The following is a 16,910-nucleotide window of genomic DNA, read 5'->3' as shown; positions in this document are numbered from 1 at the left end:
CGGTGACGGTGGAGAGGATGGTCGATGCGGAGTCGGTTAGTGATGATGATGTTTCTTCCGAACCGCTTGTTGATGTCGAGACCGGCTGGTCTACTGATGCCGATGCGGAAGCAGACGTGAGTGTAATCACGGTCGTTGTCGTTATCGCTGATGCAGTAGATTCGACGTTTGAAGTGGTCGGGAGTAGCGGAGTGGGTAGCGTCAGGATGACAGTGGTTGTCGTGGTTGTAGTCGTAGTGAACATGGTTTGGTGGTTGATATCGGGTATTAAGATCGACGACAAGAGCGGGAGGTTGATGGAAGCAGAAGCAGCCGGCTCATCAGCTTGACCAACTGCAGCTATTGCGAGACCAGGATGGATGCTGGCAAAAGCCGACGAGGGAGTAGCGCTGGGGGTTACCACAGTCGAAACAACTGGAGTGCTTGGCGATGCTGAGTAGTATACTGTCTCACAGACAACTTCAACTACTATGGGTACATAGCCTGGAGTGGGAACCGAAGCCGGCGAGACGACGGTTGCTGAGCCCGATAGCGATGGGTATATGTATGTTGAGTTCTGAGTAGTGGTATTGAGCGAAGTCGATGTTGTCAGTGCCGCTGGTAGTGCTCCTTGCGAAGAGCTGGATACTGCATATGGAGTTGATAACGAGGGAGGGGCGACGACAACGGATGTATTTGATGTTGACGGAATCGGGTACGGAACGATGGTCGCTGAGCTGGGCTCTGATATTAATGTTGATAAACTGTATGGCGGGACCGGTAGTCCAGTGGCATGTACGTGCGGTCGTGGTGCTCCCACGGTGGTAGCTATCAAGGTTAGTAAATCGCAAACACCCGAACAACCACTCCCTGTACTTACTACTATTCATCTCGTAGGGCTTTGACACTACATCACCAATTACACCCACCGACAGCGCACTCAGCACCATTATTGACGAACTTCCCCTCATGGTGAACGAATGTGGGACTGTGATTGCGCAAGGAACGACGTGCTGCTATTGGCCAGACACAGATCTCAAGCAGATCCGACGAAAGGGACAAAAAGAGTGCGGATTGACAGAGACACAGAGCGTTGAAAGAACTACTCCGAAGAACCGGCCCTCTGATCATATGTATTAATATTGGGGGGCTGATATTGACCGTTGCCAAAAACCAGGGTGGCCGGTCATGCCAGCCACCGGGCGATCCTACGAAGAAGCATGTTTGTCGCACACCAACGTTCGGTGTAGCGCAGCGCATGCACAACCTATGCACCGTGCCAGCGGCAGCTATCTGAAACTTTCCGGCTTGTCGATTTAGATGCATGCCATGGCAGTCGAGATGATGCGATGTTGCGGTGAATGAGGCGACAGTGAGAGTTGGCAAGGAAGGCGCGTCACGCACGGACCTTCACCACGTCAAAAACTTGGTACAACGCGCTACTTTGGTGTCACGATGGCTTGTCGCGCTGGCTACTGACAGCAGAAGCTGCAAATCGCCGTGGCACTGACCACTACGCGACAACACAAGTTGTCGCAATCTCACCGCCAGCGCAAAGGGCGGAAAGCGACAAGTCGTTGACAGCCCTGCCTAAACTTCAAGTTCAGCGAGACCTTGGACGTGAAATGAAGTGTGACGTCGACGATGCTGCGGAATAGAGTCACAAACGAAGGAACATGTGCAGTGGAATGATGTTTATTGATTCAAGTCTAGTATGCAGCGCGCAAATGCTGGGATGCACACCACGTAAGATCTGTAGCCTCTCTCGTTAGCGTAGCTCTTAAGAAAAGGCGGTTCAAGAATGGGAGTGTTGGATGCATATCAGACAGCAGTTGGTACAATTTTTGGTCGACAGTAAATTCCGATCAGGTCTGTGATTAAAAGGTTTTTTCATCATTGCATAAGAGCGAAGAAAAGGTGCAGACTTACCATTGACCACATCATTCAACCTTTCGACGCTTGAAGAAAGTCTCGATGCTTTTCTGTGATGCATCATGTCGAGAGCTTTCGACACCACCACCAGTGCGTTTGAGGTTGCGGAGATGGTCCTTACCGTTGATCGCAAGGATAGTTGCGGACCACCCTTCAGCGAGTCGCGGCGCGATAGCCGGTGAAGATTGACCAGGTACCCGGGTGGGTGCTTCTGACTCCTGTTGGCATGCGGGGCCATGTTCAATTGCCGCTTGCGGTACTTTGACCTCGCCCAGACCTTGATCCGTGGCCGGCATCTCAACCGGCGACGAAGAAGGTTCTGGGCTAAGCACCACGTGCACATCTCCAGAGGCGCTGTGGTCATCAGGCTCTGCCTTCGTCATGTACAGCTCGAGGTAGCCGGTGTTAGACCAGCCACCAAGATGCTCGAGCGAATGTCGCGCCGTCGCTTGAAGCTCTGGAGAGAGCGCAACACTCTTGTGCGGAAGGCGCAAAAGCAGTCGCTTCCAAAGAGTGGAGAGGAAAATGCCATGCGAGACTATCGCAACCACGGTATCAGCGTCTTTCGACGCTTCGCCGAGGAGCGGCAAGAGATGCTCATCGAGGAATGAGTCGGCTCTGTGCGCCATGATCTCTTTCGACTCCACTTCCACGAAGCCTGGTGTATCCTTGTTGTCAAGTCGATCGTGGAACTTCTTCCCTTCCTTCGATCCGAAGTCCTGCTCCATCAACGCCCGTAGCTGCACGACATCCGGAACCGCTTTCGCAGTGTTATCGTCGCTTGCGGGCGTCAATTGAGCCTCTCGGATCTTGCCAGCTGTTTTCACAGCCCGCTGAAGGTGCGACGAGAAGAGGTGGGTGAATGTCAACCCCTGGGACCTGAAGTGCTGTCCAAGGCGGGTGGCCTGTTGGTAGCCGTGGTTGGTGAGCGCTGAATCTCTGCTACCGGCACTGTAATAATTAGCAACGAACGCCGATGACGACATACGGAAAGCTTACTAGAGTTGGGCGACATTGTCGACTGTCTCCCCATGCCGGATCAGAAACAGCCTCATCGATCGCGCCATGGTGCCCACATAGGGCGGTATGAAGCGCTGTCGAGCTTCATGGATGAGTGAGGCGGGTAGAGAATGGCAGAGCTCTAAGAAATTGCGCGCGTCATTTTGGATGACATGGTCCGTGTTAGCGCCGTGATGACTAAGTGAGCCAGCTCTCTACAGCAGATTATCGTGAGCTAATTCCAGCGGAGACAGCACCATGGGGCAGCTACGTTACCCTTTGGATAACGCGATGGTTACGCATCACTATACTCACAAGTATACCTAGCTCTGCTCAATTCTGGATACCCGTATGTACGCCCTACCTAGGTAGTCGCAATCGCCCTTACGGACACAAGCAGGTCATGACCAACGGGCAGTCTATGATAAAGATTACAGATCGTACCCTCCAATGAACACTCGTTGCTGGAGAATTATCATTGCATTTTATCGCATCACATCTCGTCTTCGGGTACAAACTGACAGACAGGTTGGTACTGTTACGATAGGGCAGAAGTTCACATCCGTGGATCTGTCGCAATGTCAAAACCTTCGCTGGAGAATGTTACGCTATACGAACAACAAACTAGAGCTCTCCTCTACATCTTTCGAATCATAGGTTTTCCGAATCTTCTCGTTGAAAACAGACGGAGAACACGCGCCATAGCCCAGCAGAATTGCGCACATCCAAATCAGTTCACTTTGAGGAGCACTATTGGGCTCACCAACATATTAACCTTCTGGTCGTTATTGTTTTGATACCTGGATTTCCTCCATTGGCGCCTTGCGGAGAAATGAGGTTCTCCGCCTTGAACTACAACGAACCGACCCCACCCGGCTGTTCGCTCTTGGACATGTCTCTCACTTCGCTCACACCGACTCTTCCACCGCTATGTCATAACACCTCCAGCCAAACATTCTCTTCGCTAAACTTCCGGTCCGCTATCACTTCCTTCCATATTTCCTTCAGCTTTCCGTTCAGCTGAAGTTATCAGACCCTCAGTTGGCCTCCTTGAGATCTACTTCTGCTGCTGAGCGACAAATCATTTCTCGTTTTCACCCCGGTTCTTTCGCTGTAATTGATTTGGTCATAACAAGACCATTGACGTTTGCTAAACTCTGGCGCGCTTAGACTCACCTCTCAGCCTTCTCAAGCGCCAGCGTGTCTATCACTGACGCACCCCCGTCCTTATGTTGGCTACGAAATTCCACACACGTGCTTCTATCACCAGCCCCGCACTTCGGATGGACTTATCCTATCACTGTACCATTTCGACTTAACTATCAAAACCTCGACGCTTCCTTCATCACCACTCGGCGCACAGATCTTCAACCAGCATGGAAGACGATGGCATGCCAGCTCGTCCTGAGGTCGAGTTCGACTTCAATCTACCGCATGGTCTTGACGCCGAACCAGAGACAATTGCGCACAACGCTCATCCTGATGATGTAGTGCGATCTAGAAGCGACGGAGGTCATGATGATGATGAGCCAATGGAAGATGTTCAGCAAGCGGTGCAGCGAGATCTTGACCTGGATCCACCTCGACAGAACGCAGCCCAACACGACATGAACTACAACACGCTGGAGGAAGGTTTCTCCGACGATGAGGATGCTCCCAAGGCATTCGACCGCTCTTGGACCGCTCATCGAGCTCGGAGGTCTTCGCCCAAAAGTAAGAAGTCGCCGAGAACCGACGATGGCGACGATGAAGCCAGTCCTAGGAGCAAGAAACCGCGCCAGTCACTTTTCGGGGGCTTGGCAGAGGAAGTCGAAGAAGACCATTTCGACGATCTTTTCGAAGAACAGCCTGACGATCCCCTTGTAGATGAGGAAGTAGACTTACCTGAGACGGAGATGCCCAGACATAGCATCGGCAATCGCATGTCTAGTCTTAATCTCGACCAACAAGAGAGAGAAGTCAGTCCGTTCGAGCAACAATTCAACCTTGGCTTTGAGCAACCCGGAGACTCCGACAGAGAAGGCATGTCTTCAAGAGGATCTCCAGCGCCATCTGACGGCGAAATCGTCATTCCTCCAGATACGCAGGTGAGACTGTTCATTCTATTACCACTGTCACAGTCAAGTACTTACTTTACCAGCCGGCCTATGGATTGCGACAAGGTATCGACCGAAAGAAGACTTACACTTATGTCGATCAGGATGCGTCGGGCAACTTTGATCCCGCGCAAGAGACACAGAACAAGGCACTGAAATTGAAGCAAGCGAAGGCTGCCAAAGCCGCCAAAGCCGCCCATCGTTTCAAGAAGGGGAAGCAGCGCGCCTCGAAAGAGAATATCATGAAGTGCATTGTCAGACTGCGCTTCGAAAACTTCGGCAATGTGAGGAACGTCACCAACGAGGAGGATAACTGGCCAGAAGACTGGGAGGACATTGATTCTGAAGCTGAGCATAAACTGCAAGAGTATCGAGACTTCTTCCGCCGCAAGACCCCCGATCGCTCCATGCAGCAACCCATTGAAGATCCCCGTTCCGAGGTCGACGATCTGACAGGCCATCCAGCAGCGCGAGGCTGCACATCTTGTCGCAACAACGAAACAGATTGCTCTCTAGTAGCAGGTGGTCAGTACCCTTGCCAGGAATGCTTCGACATGGCACAGGAGTGCGAACCTATCATCTCGCCTACCGAGAAAGGCCGCTGCAAGCAATGTGTCGAAGACAACAACGAGCGCTGTTCTTTCGAAGATGAGCCGCGTCAAGCCATTTGCGACCATTGCGCCGACAACGAGTACATATGCGAAGCACTTCCGCCAGTGGGCTACCGCGCTGAACGGATTAGCATAGATGAAATCATCTATACCGAGAACCGGCCCCACATACAATGCACGCACTGTCGCATGGAGAAGAAGCGCTGTAGCCTCAAGAAGAAGACCGATAAGCCGCCGTGCAAGCGCTGCAAGAAGAACCACATTGGCTGTACCTTCCAGGATATACCCAAGGTCGTCAAAGAGAAGAAGAAAAAGGTGCTGGGACCGACTGAGGGAGACGCACCGGAAGTTGCTGTACCTGACCACGATTACTTTACTAAAGAAGATCTTGAAGATTTATACGGAGAAGACGTACCGATGTTCTCACGCTCCCCGACTCCCGAACTCGAGATGGAAGACGAGGCTGGTCACAAGGGCAAGCTGACAAAGATTAAGACCTGCTTCGCGCATCCTATTCAGTTCGGTGGGCAGAAAACCACTAGCGACTGCAATTTTTGCGATATCCCCAACTTTGGGTTCACTGGGCTGTTCGAGAAGGAAGTTCATGTCATCGAATGGCATAACGGGATGGGATACACTGAGGTTGGTGGCGGGCATGCGGAGAACAGCAGCGGCGGTGCGACTATGTGCCAGGATTGCACGATGAGTAAGCTACATCTTTCGCTTTCTTCAAAAGGGTTTTTGTAATTCACGATCAATTTTACTAACAATTCCACCAGGCAGAGTGCAGATTGTGGCTTGCGGAGGACACGAAATTCAGCACATCTTCCCCAACGGCATGACCCCAGATTTCGATCAGACAGCCGCCGATCTCCTAGATTCTGCTGAGACATCGACAGGAGTCCAGCAACAACTCCAGCGCTGGTGTTCGATGTGCTTCACCCCTGCCACATTCACCTGCCGCACACACCAAATCTCACTGTTCGACCAAGAGATTGAGGGATGCGGATTGAAGCTCTGTATCGGCTGCCAAGTCAGGCTCACACAAAAGTTCAACAACGACAGTAGCCTGATGGCCGAGACACTGGATCTTGAGGCGAAGGCTAGCGCGGATGAAGACATGGATCCTGAGAACAGCATGGTGGTCAGGGCAGACGTTGGTTTTCTATGCCAGGAAGGTTTACTTATGAGAAGTCTTGGACATGAAGCGGAAGAGTCAGAGCTCTGACTCGAGCTACTGGGCTTGATGGGTGGATATCGGAAAAGGCGTACTGGCGCTATGGATGCGCGAAAGCGACCCTGGAGTGAAGCTTCGGCGTCATGCGGAGCCAGCATCTTTCTCATTTATGGCTTTGTTATACGATCTCATTCTCTATTCCAATATATATCGCTGTGCTTATTTTATAATATTCTCTCTATCCTAACAGCTTCATGATGTTCTCGCCCTATTGAAGGGAGAAATTGGACAGGTGCATTGCAGCCTACCTTGGTTTCCAGACATATGTTTTTCACAAACAAAGGTAATGTAGGCTTCAAAAGTTGATTTTAGTTGTACTCTGTAGAGGTACGGGCCTAGGTTTTCCGTTGATAGGGGTGTTCTGGGCAAGTACGCGTTCGCGGGCTCTCCTCCGCGCCAACTATGACGTATGCGATCTGGCGTGTCTCCTTCCTTTTCCAACCTCGCCCTTTGTCAACATGTCAACTCTCGAGGGCAACAAAAACTTCATCTATCATCTTACGCTGATTCAACTAATACTCAAAGCCAGCCGCCTTCTTTTCCTCCACATCGGTCTCAAACGGCGCCTCAGCCTGCGGCGTAATCCTCGCCAAATGCCTGCGCGCGCCATCATCCCAGTCGAGCAACGCACTGTGCGCCGTAACGCGATTATCCCAAACCACAACCGTACCCGGCGCCCACTTGACGCGTGCCTGGAAGTCCTGTCCTTTCGCGATATGATCGTACAGGAAGTTGAGTAAGAAGTCCGACTCCTCTTTCTTGAAGCCTACGATGCGTCGGCTGAACTGCGGGTTCACGAAGAGCGCTTTCTCGCCTGTCGCAGGATGTGTCCGCACGAGCGGGTGGATTGAGGTTACTGGGTCGCGACGCACGATGCCGCCGCGGTTCTTGCTGTTGTCGGCTTGCTCGACGGCTGAGATGGTGTTAACACTTCACATGTCTTGTTGTTCGGTGTCGAGGCTTACCTGAGTGAACGACTTTCAAGCCGTGTAGTCGCTTCCTGAACTCTGGCGAGAGTCTGTTATACGCTACTGCTTGGTTTGCGAACAAAGTATCACCCCCCGCCGCTGGCCCATCAAGGACATACAGGAATGTAGTACCGGGTGGCTGCTTTTCATACGTCACATCTGAATGCCAGGTAATCGAGTTCGTCCGCTCTTCAAAGAAGTCTCGCGCCGTGGTGTCGTCGGTACCTCGGTGGACGAGATGGACCTGAGGATAGCCCTCAGGAGCACCTGATGTAGGATGGATATGGTGTCGACCGAAGTATCCACCGAAAGCGAGTGCGTCTTTGATTGGGATGTCTGCGAAGTCCTGATCGCGGAACGCTACGACCTTTTTCTGGGCGACGAACAGTGCGAGTTCATCTTTTCCGGCATCCGTCAGCTTGCTTAGCTGGATACCATGGACTTCAGCGCCGATGTTTGCTGTAATGTCGGCGACAGTCGCGTTCGCCAAGAGGTTAGGGAACGAAGGGTCGGCATCTTTTCCGTGTTCAGTGTGCTCGAATGGCTCCCATGGTGGGTACCTGAGCCGCTGATTAGTCTCCGGCACCATTGACGGTATGTCGATACTCACTTTCTGCCCTTCTCATTGTCCCAAGTCGGGAGGTAGTGCGGATACTTGGCAGGTGCATGCTTATCAGTCCCGCGCAGCTCGAGTTCCTTTTGGAAGACCTTCGGGCCACCAAAGGCAGCTTCTTTGTACTGACCAACTCCAGACTTGTAGCCGACAGTAGTCTGTTCGGTGACCTCTTCGATGAGTGCGGGAGCCATGTTGGTATCCAACGATATCACTTAGGGTGATGGTGAGGAGCGTCAATTTGGAAGTCTATCACATCACCTATGAGGCGACCTTATATGTACGAATCGCACCATAAATGTGAGTAGCAATGCTTCATTGCGACTCGACATTGGCTACGCGCAACCCCGCTCTTGCGAACTCAACACCAAGTTGCCACAATCATCGGATGTCGCAGTCAAGTAATCTATCTTGGCGATCCAGTGAGGTTCACTGCCGCGATATACCCCGATCAATCAGCGTGCGATCATATTGCATCAAGCATGCACTGTATTGCTTCATACTTTCTTCCTACACCAGACTAACCGCGAGTAGCAAAGACCAACGACCTGTGCAAGGCTTCTTGCAACCGAACCATCCCACGCGATGTCGAATATACCAAGACTCTGGCGTCAGTGTTATCTCCGAACGCACCGTTGCAGTAGCGGCGGATATGGTGTTCCATATCTATGTCGCCAACACCCCAGCCAATCACGCAATCCATCATCGAAAGAAGCTATGACGAATCAACTCCAGATATGCTGCACAGAACCGCTCGACCCCGCTGCGAAATAATATCCACTGTTTGCGTGCTCGTTAGATTTGGCGGCACGATTGCCGCTGTCAGTTCCGCGGCCAGTATCGGAATCCAAGTGTAACCGAGAGGCGCAAAGATGGCGAAGATGCATTGACACTCGGTGGATACACGGTCATTGTGCGTTGCAACGCTAGCAAAATTGCGAAACTGTTCCTCTGAACGATGCACGTCCAGAAGCTCTGCGCATGGGATGGTTATCGCGTGGGTCAACGAGCGAGAGAGGGCCTACAGATATAATGAGAGCGCATCCTCATAGCATTCTCAATATGAGAGTACTTCATTGACCTTGAAGAGCAGCTCAAGTTTCAAGATGGTCGCCAATGATACTGCTGACGACTACCCCGTCGATAGCAAAGTGATTCTCGACACTGCGGAAAGCGACAACAACAGCGACACGGCAGCCAGCACATCCGGTACCAAAACAAGATATGGCACGACCTTCATATCTTCAGACATCGGAAAAGACCGAAACAGGCCCGTCGATTCCTACGAAGGCATCCATCGATACGATCCGGACTTCGTCTGGGACAAGCCGGAAGAAAAGCGTCTCGTGCGCAAGGTAAACAATATCATTCTTCAAGGATCAACGAAGCCCACGCTGACCTACCCCCAGATCGACAAGCGCATTTGCACCTGGGCCTGCCTAATGTTCTTCGCCCTCCAACTCGACCGAGGCAACATATCGCAAGCCCTGAGCGACAACATGCTCGACGACCTCGGCATGAACACCAACGACTACAACTACGGGCAGACCATCTTCTACCTCTGCTTCCTATGCGCTGAACTACCCTCGCAACTCATCAGCAAGAAGCTTGGACCCGATAACTGGATTCCCGTTCAGATGGTCAGCTGGAGTCTCGTGGCCAGCTTTCAAGCTTTCCTGAGTGGACGTAGTTCGTTCTTTGCTTGCCGCGCGCTGCTGGGGTTGATTGAGGGTGGGTTTATTCCTGATAATATTCTTTACCTGAGTTACTTCTACACTGGGTGGGAGTTACCTGGGCGGTTGAGTTGGTTCTGGGTGAGCTACCAGTCTACTCAGATTGTCTCTGCCTTCTTCGCCTTTGGGATCTTGCGTCTGCGCGGACACAATGGCATGGAGGGATGGCGTTGGCTATTCGCTCTCGAGGGTATGTTGACAGGCTGCATCGGTATTGCATCTTGGTTTTACTTGCCACCCAGTCCGACACAGACTGCGAGTAAGGCGTGGAATCCGTTCCGTGGAAAAGACGGATGGTTCAATGAGAGAGAAGAGAAGATCATGGTCAACCGCATACTGAGGGATGACCCTAGCAAAGGCGACATGCACAACAGACAAGGTCTAAGCTTCCGCATGCTGTGGGACTGTCTCAGGGACTATCACATGTGGCCAATCTACCTACTCGGCTTATCATGGACAATACCAACCACACCTTCAACAGCATATCTCACGCTCCAACTCCGCTCCCTCGGCTTCGGCACCTTCGAAACCAATCTCCTCACCGTCAGCACCCCCTTCCCATCTCCCCATCTCCTTACTACGACTAACACACCCCAGATCCCCGCATACGTCCTCTTCATCCTACAACTCCTCTTCTGGACCTACATATCCGAGCGCTTCAACCAACGCTTCGTCGTCGGCCTGATATCGCAGATCTGGGCCTTACCCCTACTCATCGCGCTGGAACTCCTCCCTGCAACCGCGTCGCCCTGGTCACGCTGGGTCCTCTCAACCCTCCTCGTCGGACACCCATATATCCACGCTATCCTCGTCGCCATCACATCGCGCAACGCTGGTGCAGTGCGCACGCGCACGGTGGCGAGTGCGCTGTACAATATGTGTGTCCAGGCGAGTAGTATTATCAGTCAGAATATTTATCGAGACGACGATAAGCCGCTTTATCGGAGGGGGAATAAGGTCCTACTTGCGATTTGTGCGTATAATTTTGTGCTGTTTGTTGGGGCGAAGGTGTATTATGTGAATGTTAATAGGAAGAGGGATGGGGTTTGGGAGGGTATGACAAGGGAGGAGAAGGAGATGTATTTGGAGACTACGGAGGATGAGGGGAATAGGCGGTTGGACTTTCGGTTTGCGCATTGAGTGGTGGTTCTTTTGCGTTGGGCTGTTGGGTAGGTCGCAAGATCCCCGCTGCTGGACACTGGAGTGTGGACTAGCTAGATTCGGTATCGCGCGGCCATTGAGACTACCACGAGCCATTCAAAACAGATTCATCCACTTTACTTGGCCTTGAAATTGTTGTGATCTTGCATGTCACGAATGAAGCACCTAGCACACTCATCTCACGGTCACTAGATACAGTAGTAACGACAAGATCGCTGCGTTGTAAGATAGACGTCATCAACGTCATAGGCCATATTCTACATGTATAACAACGTCCATCATCTCGACGTAGAAATCTAGATAGCGAACAATATCCGATTTCGCTAGATCCTTCCATCCTCCCTAAACTAGAGTTTCAACCAGACTAACACCAAAATTGCCATCACAACCACCATGCCAACAGCCCTCATAACAGGCGCAAACTCCGGCGTCGGCCACGCCCTCGCCAAAATCCTCATCAACGAAGTCAGCAAAACCCCCATCTCCATTCCCCCTCTCCCTTCAACAGCCTAACAAACCTCATCCAGGGCTACACCGTACTAGCAACAGACCAAACCCTCGGTCCCGCCCTAACCTCGCTTCCCTGCGAAACCCACCAGCTCGACGTTTCCTCGCTTTTGTCAATCCAGTCTTTTGCCCAGTGCATCGGCGCAGACACACCGATTGACCTCCTCCTCCACGTCGCTGGTGTCATGGAAAGACCTGAGGACGATGCGCTCCGCACGGTTGATTTGGATGGACTGCAGAAGACGTTTGCGGTGAACACTTTCGGCCCGCTGCTCCTGACGCAAGCGCTCTTGCCCAATATACTCAAGGCGTCTTCCCCGAAGATTGCAGTGGTGTCGAGTCGTGTGGGTAGCATGGCGGATAACACGTCGGGAGGCCAGTACGCGTATCGCGCGAGTAAAGCGGGGGTGAATAGTTTGTTCAAGAGTTTGAGTGTGGATTTGAGAGATGAGGGTGTGGTGGTGTTGGTGCTACATCCAGGTATCGTGAAAACGGGGTTGGATCCGCGACATAAGGAGGGAGTGGAGGTAGAAGGGGCAGTGGAACCGGATGAAGCGGCGAGGGGGCTGTGGGATGTGTTGAAAGGGAAGGGGATTGAGAGTACGGGGAAGTTTTTCCATAGGAGTGGGGAGGAGTTGCCTTGGTAAGAACGGATTTGGGGGGTGGCGTTTGATCATAGCTAGGTCTTTTTTGTCCATCTTTCTCTCGGTCGCTGTTGTTGAGGCTGGCTAAAGAAGCTGCTTCTTCTACTGCTGATGACTTCCCCCTCCACCCCTCCTCCACCCCTCCGCCTCCCCTCCGCCTCCCCTCCGCCTCCCCCACCCACCCAGAGGAGTTGCCTTGGTAGAGAGAACGTCCTGGTAGAAATGGATTGACGCATGAGTATCATATCAAGTAGAAACAGTATTCTCACTTATTCTCATCTGCATTGAGTTTCGTCGAACAGGTAATGTCGTACACATCTCGCAATCCTACATCTCACATCCTACAACCCCAGAAAGAAGAACAAACAAGGTAAAAGACAACAACGCCGGCGCGGTATACACACGCAACCCGCAGACGTATCCCCCAAACACAAGAAAGAACAAGACACAAAACGTACACATACAACACCACCTATCCAACCTTTTCCATCCTCCCCTCCGCCTACGCACCCACCCCAGCCACACTCACACCCCCTCCCGCAACATTCCCCATCCCAACACCCATCCCCAACCCCGTCCTCGTCCCCCCCCTCGGCCCCACAAACCCCTGTCTCTGCCTCCCCGTCCTCCCCCTCCCCAACCAATTATACTTCAACTCCTTATTCAGGCGCCCAATTTTCTCCTGCGCATCATCGCTAGACTGTAGAGAGACGAGTACGGACACGCATTGCAGCATGCGGCCGACTGTTTCGGTGACTTTGGTGCTGTCCATGGGGGTTTGGCGGAGGGAGGAGGGGGCGTTGGATGTGAAGTTGCCGTGGGATGTTGGGGGTGGGTGGAGGTGGGAGATCGTTGGGTGGAGGGCGTGTTGGGCGTTTGAGGAGGAGGTAGGGTGGTTGAGTGATTGGGGGTGGTAGTGGGGAGGCGGGTGGGAGGATGGGTTTAAGGAGAAGGAGCCAGCGGATGTGTTCGATGTTGCGCGTGAGCGTGTGCTGTTTGCGAATGTCGAACTCGTCATACTCGTCGTACTCTCCAGATAGCCCGCACTCGACGTACTCGTCGAATTCAGACTCCCCATCTCCCCCCCTCCACTCTGTCTCTCCCCCGCGCCCCCAAACCCACTCCCCGCAGTCCCCGGCCTATGATCCGGAATCGGACTCGGACTCTCCAACCCCGCATTAAGATTCTCCAGACTAAGCCGCGAGAAAATCGCCATAAGCGCTTCATACCTCGGCAGAATAACAATATCCCTAAACATAAGCAGCGTAATCCTCCTAACCTCCAGCTCCCCAAGTATAGGTATATTCCTATGTTCCGGACTCTTGGTATTCATCTCGTCAGGCAACATGACGCCCCAGAACTCGCCTGCCTGGGCACTCGTCATGATGCCGCTGCCTCTGAACTCGAGGTCGAGGGGGAGGAAGACGGCTTGCAGGAAGGGGAGGATGGTGGTGAAGACTACGAGCCACATTTCTACCAGGTGTGGGATGAGGCGGTCGTCGGGGACGTGGCGGAGGGTTTGGTCGAGAGAGCCGAAGCCGGTTTGGAGGAGTTCGTTTAGGTCTTCGATGAGGATTATGGGGGACCGTTTGTGGATGCAGCGTTTTATGTGCACGGTTACTAGGGCGTTGAAATCTTCGACGGGGGGTCGCGGGTCTTCTCCTTCGAATATTAAAAGTACTCGTGCTTTTAAGAGTGGCCAGGCGTCGTCGGGCGAGAGGCCGTTGATGCCGAAGGAGCTGCCCAGGTGAAGCATCTCTGTTGTGTGAGAGATATTTTGGCTGGGCGTGCTCATGTTGGGGGTTGTGGTTATGCTGCTGGCTAGAGACGGCCATTCTGATCGCTCGGTGCTAAACGACTGGTTCCGCTCTCGATATGGGGGTTCGAGTTGCGCGTCTAGAAATGCGGCGGCCTTCTCTTCCTTCTTCGCTCGTCGGAGATGGCGTCCTCCATGCCGGAGATCCAGACCGGTTACTGAATTTGCAAAACTACTTGAATGCCCTGGCGATGAAGGCGCGGCGAAGGAATACAGCGGCTCTGGTGCGCTAGGGTTTGTAGGCTTGGAATTACTGCTCGCAGACGACAATGGCAGTGCGAAGCCATCCTGGTCTTTCAACTTGTTCTTCTGTCGTGACAAGAAGTGGTGTTTATGCTTCTCCTCTTTCCTCTCGGGTAGAGAATCATTCCGTGGAGGTACTAGCGTGGATGTCGACGCGTTGGCAGAAGAGTACAGGGAAGCATTACTGCTATTTGTCGCCGAATCGACCAAGCTCGCCGTCGACCCCGCCATCATCATGCGATTCAGCGCCTGTGAGCTATGAATGCCGATGCCAATCTTGCCCGGCGACGGTAGCGCCTGGTGCTTGCCATCCAACCTATTATCCACCTTGATGTTCTTCGGCTTGGACGAGAACAGCTTCCCGCCTATCCTGCTCTTCCCCTCCTTTGGCTTCTGCAGCTGCGGCGGCTCAGGCGTCGACACTAATTTAGGCGACGCGTGCGGTTGCTGTGTCCCTTCAATGCCAGGCGAGTTGAGCGGACTCCGAGGAAAAGCCGCGTTCGCAGCACTCGTGGCGGCCATCCTGCCTCCCCCGACCCCATTCGAATACGTAATGCCATTCGTCCTAAACGTGACCTGCGCCGGCACAGGCGGCGGACTCATGGGCTGGCCCCGTCCTGCAGGCGCAGCTTCGTTCGGAGCGGGTATCGTGGTGGAGCGCTTGCGATTGTGCTGGGGGTTCGAGGCATATGCGGCCTGGGCGGCGATCTGCGAGGCGGTAAGATGGGTCTGCGAGGCCATGGTATTGTCGCGGTCCCGTATAGAGCCCTCCTTCATGGAACTCAGACTGGGCTCGAAGTAGCCCTGGGAGCGCTGGCGGGGGCGGTGTCCTAGATGCGCGCCAATGTGACTCTGGCTCTGTGTTGCATCGCGCACAATGCCGGGACGCGAGTAGTTTTGCGCTGGGGCGCCGCGCGAGTCTGCTGACGTCGGCGACTTTGCGGACGAGGGCGAGAGTATCGAGGTGGGCAGGGGAGAGCGGCGCTGTTGTTGTTGTTGTTGCTGCTGCAGCGTGGCGTGGGAGCCGTCCGAGTCGGAGTCGTCGAGCGAGGGGCGGTGAATCGAGGGCGTGTGGATGGATGGCGTCTGGGGAGGGGGTGAAGAGGGCGCCATCGTGGGCCGTCGCACTGCAGGCCCTCTCGTATTACCGCGTGGGTTGCTTTTGCGACAGTGTGGCTGTTTGCAGGGACAGGGTGTAGAGGCGGTGGCTGTAGGCCTGGCCAAACACACGGGACGGATGGAAAGTGAATGTGGGGAGGAGGGAAGCAGAAACTCGTGTCTAGTCGTATTCCCGCATGGCCTGCATGGAGAGAGTAGCAGATACAGCGTTATCCAAGCGCAGGTGGAGTCGTGGGAGGAGCTGACGTGCATCCTACTGCCACTGTTACATGCACCGTTGATGGATCGACGTCGCGTGGCCGTGCTGTCTCCACCCCGAGCCGCTTGACCCCGCCTATCTTCAATCAACTAACTCCTTCACTCCAACACTCAATACACCAATAACATATCCACCCCTACTCAGAAGATACCACCCGCTGGAACTCACCACCCAACATGCCCTCTCTAACAGCGACCTACACATCCCCGACCTCGGACCCCCAAACCTTCACCTCCGAACTCCCCGCACTCGCCTCACCACCCACAACCACCGATCGCGTCGCATATCTCGATGCCCTCTCCTCGTCCCTCAAGACCCTCCAGGCAGACGTAAACGCATTCCTAACGCAAAAAATGGCCGACGACAAAGCCGCCGACGACGCAAAAGACGAGGAGACATATGGCGAGGAAGTCGTTGATGAAGACTGAGAGTCTCTTGCATGAAGAAGCGCATTCTTGACGGATATACATTTTAACGACAACCTCTTCTGGGCTATACTATACCACACGACAAGACCAAACCTACCGCCACCCCGCACCCCCCGTCCTCCTCCCCGTACTCCCTCCAAACCCACCACCACCACCAACACCAACACCCCCCCTAGCACACCCACTATGCACAACCCCATTATCCGGAAACACCCTAATCGCACTCCCCCCAAACCTCTTATGACAAACCGCACAATGCCTCTCCTCATCAATCACCACCCTCCTGTTCAACCCGCCCGGCACCAACCTGCCATACGCATCCCTCTTCTCCTCGCCCCCCAACAGCACCGCCGCCTCCACACCCACCTTCTCCACGCCCCTCAACCTCGCTGTGATCCTCTCTTCATTCAACAGCGAATTCGCATTCCGGATTCTCCCGAAGAAATAAGATTCTAGGTCCTTAACGGGGAGAGAAGGGGGGATGAGATCGAGGGTCGTGGCGGCGGGGAGGCGGGCGCCGTGTTTTGACAGGAGGGAGAGGGCGGGGGGCCAGTTTGGGGGGTGG

The 16,910-nt window shown here is 53.6% G+C and overlaps 7 protein-coding genes across 7 annotated transcripts; 4 read left to right on the top strand and 3 right to left on the bottom strand.

The window, feature by feature from the left end:
* Positions 1–1,919: 1,919 nt before the first annotated feature.
* On the bottom strand, positions 1,920–2,966 carry J4E86_005179 (uncharacterized protein; the record flags this gene model as incomplete). The annotated part of the gene is made up of 2 exons (XM_051445715.1): positions 1,920–2,862; positions 2,911–2,966. The coding sequence occupies 2 exons, from the start codon at positions 2,964–2,966 to the stop codon at positions 1,920–1,922; spliced, it is 999 nt and encodes a 332-aa protein (XP_051302482.1).
* Positions 2,967–4,286: 1,320 nt separating this feature from the next.
* On the top strand, positions 4,287–6,845 carry J4E86_005178 (uncharacterized protein; the record flags this gene model as incomplete). The annotated part of the gene is made up of 3 exons (XM_051445714.1): positions 4,287–4,997; positions 5,051–6,323; positions 6,397–6,845. The coding sequence occupies 3 exons, from the start codon at positions 4,287–4,289 to the stop codon at positions 6,843–6,845; spliced, it is 2,433 nt and encodes an 810-aa protein (XP_051302481.1).
* Positions 6,846–7,366: 521 nt separating this feature from the next.
* J4E86_005177 (uncharacterized protein) lies at positions 7,367–8,629 on the bottom strand (the record flags this gene model as incomplete). The annotated part of the gene is made up of 3 exons (XM_051445713.1): positions 7,367–7,767; positions 7,820–8,382; positions 8,433–8,629. 3 exons carry the CDS (start codon positions 8,627–8,629, stop codon positions 7,367–7,369), a joined length of 1,161 nt encoding a protein of 386 aa, XP_051302480.1.
* Positions 8,630–9,541: 912 nt separating this feature from the next.
* J4E86_005176 (uncharacterized protein) lies at positions 9,542–11,308 on the top strand (the record flags this gene model as incomplete). Its single annotated transcript, XM_051445712.1, has 3 exons — positions 9,542–9,790; positions 9,845–10,711; positions 10,766–11,308. 3 exons carry the CDS (start codon positions 9,542–9,544, stop codon positions 11,306–11,308), a joined length of 1,659 nt encoding a protein of 552 aa, XP_051302479.1.
* A 414-nt stretch (positions 11,309–11,722) lies between these two features.
* J4E86_005175 (uncharacterized protein) lies at positions 11,723–12,247 on the top strand (the record flags this gene model as incomplete). Its single annotated transcript, XM_051445711.1, is given in 3 exon segments — positions 11,723–11,794; positions 11,857–12,203; positions 12,217–12,247. 3 exon segments carry the CDS (start codon positions 11,723–11,725, stop codon positions 12,245–12,247), a joined length of 450 nt encoding a protein of 149 aa, XP_051302478.1.
* A 735-nt stretch (positions 12,248–12,982) lies between these two features.
* Positions 12,983–15,652, bottom strand: J4E86_005174 (uncharacterized protein; the record flags this gene model as incomplete). Its single annotated transcript, XM_051445710.1, has 1 exon — positions 12,983–15,652. The coding sequence occupies one exon, from the start codon at positions 15,650–15,652 to the stop codon at positions 12,983–12,985; it is 2,670 nt and encodes an 889-aa protein (XP_051302477.1).
* A 441-nt stretch (positions 15,653–16,093) lies between these two features.
* Positions 16,094–16,345, top strand: J4E86_005173 (uncharacterized protein; the record flags this gene model as incomplete). Its single annotated transcript, XM_051445709.1, has 1 exon — positions 16,094–16,345. The coding sequence occupies one exon, from the start codon at positions 16,094–16,096 to the stop codon at positions 16,343–16,345; it is 252 nt and encodes an 83-aa protein (XP_051302476.1).
* Positions 16,346–16,910: the final 565 nt, after the last annotated feature.

This window comes from Alternaria arbusti (assembly GCF_024043155.1).
Source record: "Alternaria arbusti strain BMP 1465 chromosome Unknown scaffold_6, whole genome shotgun sequence".
In the NCBI taxonomy this organism is placed as follows: Eukaryota; Fungi; Ascomycota; class Dothideomycetes; order Pleosporales; family Pleosporaceae; genus Alternaria; species Alternaria arbusti.
The sequence above is the reverse complement of the archived record's forward strand: the minus strand, read 5'-3'. Positions and strand labels throughout refer to the sequence as shown.